Source organism: Falco naumanni, chromosome Z (assembly GCF_017639655.2).
Source record: "Falco naumanni isolate bFalNau1 chromosome Z, bFalNau1.pat, whole genome shotgun sequence".
NCBI classification, from domain to species: domain Eukaryota; kingdom Metazoa; phylum Chordata; class Aves; order Falconiformes; family Falconidae; genus Falco; species Falco naumanni.
In genome coordinates this window covers 1008570-1015801 of record NC_054080.1, presented here as the reverse complement: position 1 = coordinate 1015801, position 7232 = coordinate 1008570, and the positions used below count along the sequence as shown (strand labels likewise).

The 7232-nt window shown below is 59.9% G+C and overlaps 1 protein-coding gene across 2 annotated transcripts; it reads left to right on the top strand.

The window, feature by feature from the left end:
• The first annotated feature begins 4456 nt into the window (after positions 1-4456).
• On the top strand, positions 4457-6735 carry LOC121081515. Of its 2 annotated transcripts, none has more exons than XM_040580621.1 (2): positions 4457-4664; positions 5570-6735. In XM_040580621.1, exon 2 carries the CDS (start codon positions 5585-5587, stop codon positions 6575-6577), a length of 993 nt encoding a protein of 330 aa, XP_040436555.1. In that variant the 5' UTR covers positions 4457-4664; positions 5570-5584; the 3' UTR covers positions 6578-6735. The 2 variants fall into 2 exon arrangements, with proteins under 2 accessions (XP_040436555.1, XP_040436554.1); XM_040580620.1 differs by lacking the exon at positions 4457-4664 and adding an exon at positions 4805-5413.
• Positions 6736-7232: the final 497 nt, after the last annotated feature.

Sequence of the window (7232 nt, the reverse complement as noted above, 5' to 3'; positions counted from 1 at the left end):
CATGTTGAAGGGCAAGGATATAAATTCCTCTTTCCCTGACACAGGCCCTGTGTGCTTCTTTCTCTCTCTCCTGGTTCCCGTCCCCGCTTCCTGTGCCCCACCGTGGGTGGCACCTGCCTTGTGGGGGGGCACGGCCATGGGTCCCCGAGCCCCCGGGCTGTGTGGGCAGCACCGCGTCCTGCAGGCAATCCTGCCGCAGCTGCAGCACAGCAGATGCCGAGGGCAGAGCGGGCAGGAGGGGAAGCTGCTCTCATTGCACATGCAATGCCCTCCGCCTGCACCCCGTCCCTCCCTCTGCCCGCTACCGACACTTCTGCTCTGCTCTGGTTTCTGTCTGGCGTCGGCCAGGGCAAACTCGCTACTGGGAGAGCTGTCGAGGAGGCAGGGACAAAGGGCAGGGCAGTGAGAGAAGAAATGTAGAAATATCACCAGAGGAGAAGAGATAAGGAGCACAAACTTGGGAAGATGCAGATGTGTGGACAGCAGGCGCGTGCTCAAATGTCACCTCCTTGTGTATATTCCGTGCCCTCACGTTCTCCTCAGATGCCGCAGTCACGGTACCGGGAGGCCTTTGGTAGGGAAGTGCCGCCTTCCAGGCTGAATCCTAGCTCTGAGAGAAAGTACAACGACAGCTGGGTTGGCTTGGGTTGGCTTGGGTGTGGGTTGAGCTGATTTTCTGAGTCCGGGTTGCACAGCAGTAGAAACTCCAATGCCATCAAGCCATGCAAACTCACGCCTAGCCTGGCCTGGCAGAGGATAGAATAGCACAGAGCAGAACAGAATATTCCCTTTGGATGGGAGGGAAAACGATCATCTCATCCAACTGCCTGACCCCTTCCGGGCTGACCAAAAGTTAAAGCGTGTTATTCAGGGCACTGTCCAAATGCCTCTTGGCCACTGACAGGCTTGGGGCATCGACCACCTCTCTGGGAAGCCTGTTCCAGTGTTTGACCACCCTCTCGGCAGAGAAATGCTTCCTAACGTCAAGTGTGAACCTCTGCTGGCACAGCTCTGAGACATTCCCCCCAGCACAAGGGGCAACGGGCACAAAGTGCAACCCGGGGAGTTTCACCCGGATGTGAGGAAAAAGTCTTTGCTTTGAGGGTGACATGGCCCTGGCACAGGCTGCCCAGAGGGTTGATTGGGTCTCCTTCTCTGGAGACATTCAGAACCTGCCTGGATGCGATTCTGTGCAACCTGCTCTAGGTGGACCTGCTTTAGCAGGGGGTTGGACGGGGTGATCTCCAGAGGTCCTTTCCAACACTAGCCATGCCTGTGATCCTGTGATTCTGGGAGCCTATCGCTGAATACCAGGGGGAAGAGGTCAGCACCTCCCTCTCCGCTTCCCCTCCTCGGGAAGCTGCAGAGGGCAGTGAGGATGCCCCTCAGCCCCCTTCTCTCCAAACTAGACAAACCCAGGATCCTTGGGTGCTCCTCACAGGACATGCCTTCCAGGCCTTTCACCAGCCGCGTTGCCCTCCTCTGGGTGCACGGCACGCCACTGACGATCGCCCAGTGCTCCAGTCTATCTGGATTCCTCTGCAAGGCCTCTTGCCCCTTGAGAGAGAGTCAACAGGACCTCCCAGTCTGCGGTCATCAGCAGACTTGCTGACGAGGCGTTCAACTGCTGCATGCCGATCACTGAGGAAAATATCGACCAGAACCAGCCCTGGACCTGAGCCACCGCTGGTGGCTGGTCGCCAGCCACATGTAGCCCCATTCACTACAAGGCACTGAGACCTGCCACCCAGCCACTTCTTCACCCAGCGCACCCTGAACCCGCTCAGCCCGCAGCTGGACAGCTTCTTCAGAAGGACACTGCGAGGGACAGTGTCAAAATCCCCACTGCAGTCCAGGGGAACTACACCCACTGCCTTCCCTTCAATCTCTGGGCGGGTGACCTTATATTGCAAGGACACCTGATGAGTTAGGCGAGACTTTCCCTTTGCAAACCCATGTTGACTGTGCCTGATCACAGGGTGACAGAAAATCTCAAGGCGGAAGGGAGCCATAAGGATCATGGAGTCCCACTCCCTGCTCCTCGCAGAACTAGCTGAAGCTAAACCATGTGGCTAAGAGCATGGCCCAGACGCTCCTTGAACTCTGACAGGCTTGGTGCCGGGACCGCTTCCCTGGAGAGGCCGTTCCGGTGACCCAGCATGCCCTCAGTGACGAACCTCTTCCTGATGTCCCATGAGAACGTCCCCCGAGGCAGCTTCAATCCCTTTCCTCGAGTCCTGTCGCTGGTCACCGGGGGGAGGAGATCAGCACCTCTCCCTCCGCTGCCCCCCTGGAGGAAGCTGTAGGCTGCGGAGAGCTCACCCCTCAGCCTTCTCTTCTCCACGCTGAGCAGAGCGAGTGACCTCAGCCGCTCCTCCTCGGCCTTGCCCTCTAGGCCTTTCACCATCTGGGGCACCTTCCTCTGGCCACGTGCAAATTGTTTGATGGCCTCCTTATGCTGAGGCGCCCAGGACAGCACACAGGGCTTGAGGTGGGGCTGTGCCCGTGCAGCCCAATGTGGGGCAGTCACCTCCCTCGACCGGCGAGCTGTGCTGGGCTTGCTGCGCCCCAGGACGCGGGTGGCCCCTTTGGCTGCCAGGGCACACTGTTGGCTCACTTTCTGGGACAACACTTGCCAGCTTCCCGTCGACCACGACCTCTCCAGACTCCCCGGACTGCTGAAAAATACCAGAGAGAGGTCCCACGACGGCGTGGGCCTGCTCTTTCTGTCCCCTGGGATGAATGCCATCGGGCCCGGTAGATTTCTGCGCATCCAGCAGCAGCAGCAAGTCCGAAACAAGTTTGGGGTCGGCTGGGAGTTTACTATCGCCCCAGTCACGCTCTTGCAGCACTGGGCTCCGGGGCTGCCAGGGCCTGTTGTCGGTGTTGAAGGCAGCGGCAAAAGAAGGCATTCTTTTTCTGCCTGACTCCTGCATGAAGGCCCCTGCTCACACAGGCCACCCTTCTGCCCTGCTTGCTTCACTTGCCACATTTTGCAACGGCCTGCTCCTGCGCTCCTAAGAGGTGGCTCTTAAAAAATGACCAGCATTCCTGGACCCCCATACCGTCAAAAGCAGATTGCCGGGGCACCTTACTAACTGGCTCCTTCAGTAGCCCCAGCTCTGCTCTCCCCACAGCCAGGGGCAAAGTTTTGCCCGAGGTTTTTCTCCTGCGCCAGCTATGTGAAACTCAACTACTTGGTGGGCACGGTGACCAAGACAGCCACCAGCCACCACTTTGCTGGCGGGTCCCTCTCCACTTGCAAACAACAGGCCTAGGAGGGCACCTTTCCTAGTTGGCTCCCTTAGAAGCAGAGGTACCGGCCTCGTTCACCAAAGCAGCAGGGGCTTTGCTGCAGAAGTTCCAGTTTGTACTGGATACGAACTAAACTACCTGCTCGGTCAGCGCTGGCTGAGATTAGGTGTCGAAGGCTGAATAAAGCGGGCTTGTTCAGGCTCCTGTGGTGTGCCCCGGGATTCCTCCCTGGGAGGTACTCCTGAGAAGATGGTAACAAAGGGAGAGGTAGGGACACCGTCCTGCTGCAGCTGAAACCCCTCCCTTCTCTCCCAGCCCGCGTTCAAGAGACGGTTCACTCGATCCCGTCCCACTGACTGTACTACAACAGCCCCAGGAGGCAGACTGATAGCCTGCCGCGAGCTTGGCTGCACTGATCCCTCCCAGCTCCCCGCAATCGGCAGGCAAAGCGGCTTTGAGAGTGCAGCGAGAAGAGCAAGAGAGAGACCTGCCCTTGCCTGGGTGGCCCAGCCGGTGGCCCACACCAGCACAGGGCCGGGAGACCTGCAGCTCGATGGCACGATACCTTTGCTCCACCTTTTCAGTGGCTTTGCTCGAAAGTTTGCTTGTGCGCCTCTTTTTCTCTCATCCGTCCGTTCTCAACAAGATTTTGGAACGGGGCGAGGGCAACAGAAGGCTTCAACGAAGTCACTGAGCTGATGCCTAAACCCTTAAAAAAAGTGGTGTATCTGAAGAGGCAGCTAATACTGGAAAAGGAAAGCTGAGGAACTTCAAATAGGATTTCTTTCTTTCCTTTTCAACAGTCTACATTCCTTGAGGATTCGTATAGTTCTTACACGGTTTTAGTCATTCCACTGCTTCTGAAGCTTGCACCATCATCACGAAGGGGCTTTCAAATGTCAGCAACAAAGATGTCAACGACCAAAACTTGCTGGCAGAGAACTCTTCAAATCCTGAAGTCTTTCTACGGTGAGGACAACTTTTCAACAACATGATGGAAGGCAGAAGGAGAAGGCCAGTCTAGCTGCACGCCCGGAACCGTGGGCAACATTTGTAAATGTGCAGATTTCCTTCCTTCAGATGCCTCGATGCTGCCACTGTGGCGAGGCCCTCGTCACTTCAGGTACGTTCTCAGGAGTGAGATCTGTCCCATGGCCAATGACTAGAAATGATTCTGAAAGGCAGAGGCAAGAAGGGGGTGACGGGACAGCATGGCCCACGTGGGGATCCATCCTGGCTCCCCGGAGGCGTGAGCAGGGCGTCTGCGCCCCTTCTACCATGCTCTGGCGAGACAGGAACTGCAACTCCTCGCGGCGTAAAGCGGTTCAGGCTCCATTGCTGGTGCTTTTGGGGACCACCAAAGCAACAGTTGGCCAGGAGCACCACCTACCAGAAGCGTGGCAAGCTTGGTAAGCGGGGAGGGACCAGGCACTGTGGGCGAGTGCCAGCAGGAGTGGATGGGGCTGCAGCAAAATGCCCCTTCAGGCTTCTCCCTGCGGGCGGGGGGGCACGACCCAGCAGGGTGGGAGACTCTTGCCCAGGGCTGCCCACCGAGCGCCCAGCTCCTCCCTGCAGATCCTGGCACTGCAGAGGGAAAGGCAGCCAGCTGGGGCAGGCATCATTCAGGCACGGGCAGTGGTCCACGCAGACTGGTTCCACCACGCTCCCCCTCGCAGGGGACCTGTGTGAGGCGTCACGAGCGGGGATGAGACACACCGCCACGGGCGCGGGTTGCAGGGGACCAAGCTAGAGCAACACAGGAACGTAAAAGGTGAAAACAAGAAACGGTATTTTTTCTCTTGATGCCATGTGCCTGCGGGGGCGGAAGGTTCGTTGTGACATCACCGTGTTCTGGAGGCTGACGCTACCGAGCAGCGCATTGTGACATCAGCCAGTGATGGGCTGTGACCTCACATCCCTCACCGCTTATCTTCGGGCGCCGGCAGAGCCTGGGCCAGTCTGGCTCGTGCCTGGCCTCCTGCCGAGCGTGCCTGTGAGGTCTGGAGGGTGGAGCGAGGCTTCTCCTGGTGCTGGGTGGTGCTTCGGGGGCTTGCCGCCGGCAGCTCTCGGTGTCCATCCCCGAGCCATCGCCTGTGTTTCCCCGGCCCTACCTGGATCAGGCAGCCGCGCACCGCGGGGTGTGCTTGCAGCAGCGCAGGTGAGCCGTGCGGGGAACCGTCCCCCAGGGTGGCCGTCGGGCGGGCGATGGGGCCTGGGGGTTCGAGAGGGTGTCCTCCTTGAGGGGCCTGGGCATTTCCTCCGCCCTTCCATTCCCTGGGGCAGCGGGTGACTGTGGTCTCTCTCCATTTTGCAGCGTGTGACACCAGTGATGGGGAGCTGCTTGTCATCCGCATGTCTCCCCAACCTGCCGCAGGAAGAAGACGTGGCCACGGAGCCAGAGTGGGAGTGCCCCATCTGCCACAACGCTAAAAATGAGGTCGCTTATGTGCTGCCTTGTCACCACCAGTTCTGTATGAGCTGCATCATGTGTTGGGCAAGCAGGAATCCAACGTGCCCCTTTTGCAGAGGACCAGTGGAGAATCTCAGGCTTTCTGTGGGGGCAGAATACAACCATATAGAGATTGGCATCAGAACACTTGATGAGATGCCAGATGCCAGCAGCCAGGCAGGCGGGGCTCCTGACCTCCTGGCTGAAAGCAGGCCACATCACCCTGTGGCACCCCGTCCGTCCTCTCCACAGCAGATGCTGTCCCCAGCTGAGCAGGGAGCTGTAGGGACAGAGGCCGTGGGTGGCCTCCTGCCCAGCGTCTGGGCATCGCTCTTCCAAAGGCAAGAGCACCTGCTGGATCCCGTGCTGCCCTGGCTGCGCGAGGTGCTGGCAGCAATCTGTGGGGACCAATGGTGGCTGGCAAGGAGTGCGGAGAGCAGCATCCTGCACTGCCTCTGCGCCTGCGGTCTGAATCGGGAGCTCATGGTCCAGTGGCTGCAGGACTCCCTTCAGGAATATGCGGCACAAGTGGTCGACGGCATCGTCAATGTCATTGTGGAGCGGTGCAGCGAGGAGGCCCAGAGGCTGCTGCAGTCCCATACTGTGGGGGAAGAGGACTACAGCGCTGTGGCCAGCTCCAGCTCCACCAGATCCCGCTCCTCCAGATCCAGCTCCTCCACGTCCAGCTACAGCACATGCCGGGAGTGGACTCCTGACTCCGCCAGCAGCCCTGAGAGCTCCCCCGGGGAGGAGGGAGCCGGCACATCAGAGGCCCCCCTCCGCGGGCGTGCTGGCCGCCACCCATCTGTGCACATCCCCGCGGAGCGGGAGGAGCCGGGGCAGGCGGCGGGGGCGGCTGGTCCCTCCTCCTAGGGCAGCCGCCGCAGCCCCTCGGCTCCCGCCCGGGACAGTGACCACTTGCCCAGGGGAGCCCGGCGCCCCGCAAAGAGGAGGGCCGCTGGCCCCCAGGACCCTCCCCAGCCCTGCAAGAGGCGGCCCCGCCGACGGCGCCAGCCTGGCTCCAGCTCCTCCATGTTGAAGGGCAAGGATATAAATTCCTCTTTCCCTGACACAGGCCCTGTGTGCTTCTTTCTCTCTCTCCTGGTTCCCGTCCCCGCTTCCTGTGCCCCACCGTGGGTGGCACCTGCCTTGTGGGGGGGCACGGCCATGGGTCCCCGAGCCCCCGGGCTGTGTGGGCAGCACCGCGTCCTGCAGGCAATCCTGCCGCAGCTGCAGCACAGCAGATGCCGAGGGCAGAGCGGGCAGGAGGGGAAGCTGCTCTCATTGCACATGCAATGCCCTCCGCCTGCACCCCGTCCCTCCCTCTGCCCGCTACCGACACTTCTGCTCTGCTCTGGTTTCTGTCTGGCGTCGGCCAGGGCAAACTCGCTACTGGGAGAGCTGTCGAGGAGGCAGGGACAAAGGGCAGGGCAGTGAGAGAAGAAATGTAGAAATATCACCAGAGGAGAAGAGATAAGGAGCACAAACTTGGGAAGATGCAGATGTGTGGACAGCAGGCGCGTGCTCA

What these genes read in the sequence shown, in the direction of transcription:
- LOC121081515 (XM_040580620.1), top strand. Translation starts at nt 5,153, where the DNA reads ATGGGCTGTGACCTCACATCCCTCACCGCTTATCTTCGGGCGCCGGCA. An exon ending in GTGTGCTTGCAGCAGCGCAG is followed by an intron (nt 5,414 to 5,569) that starts GTGAGCCGTGCG and finishes TCCATTTTGCAG; the next exon opens with CGTGTGACACCAGTGATGGG.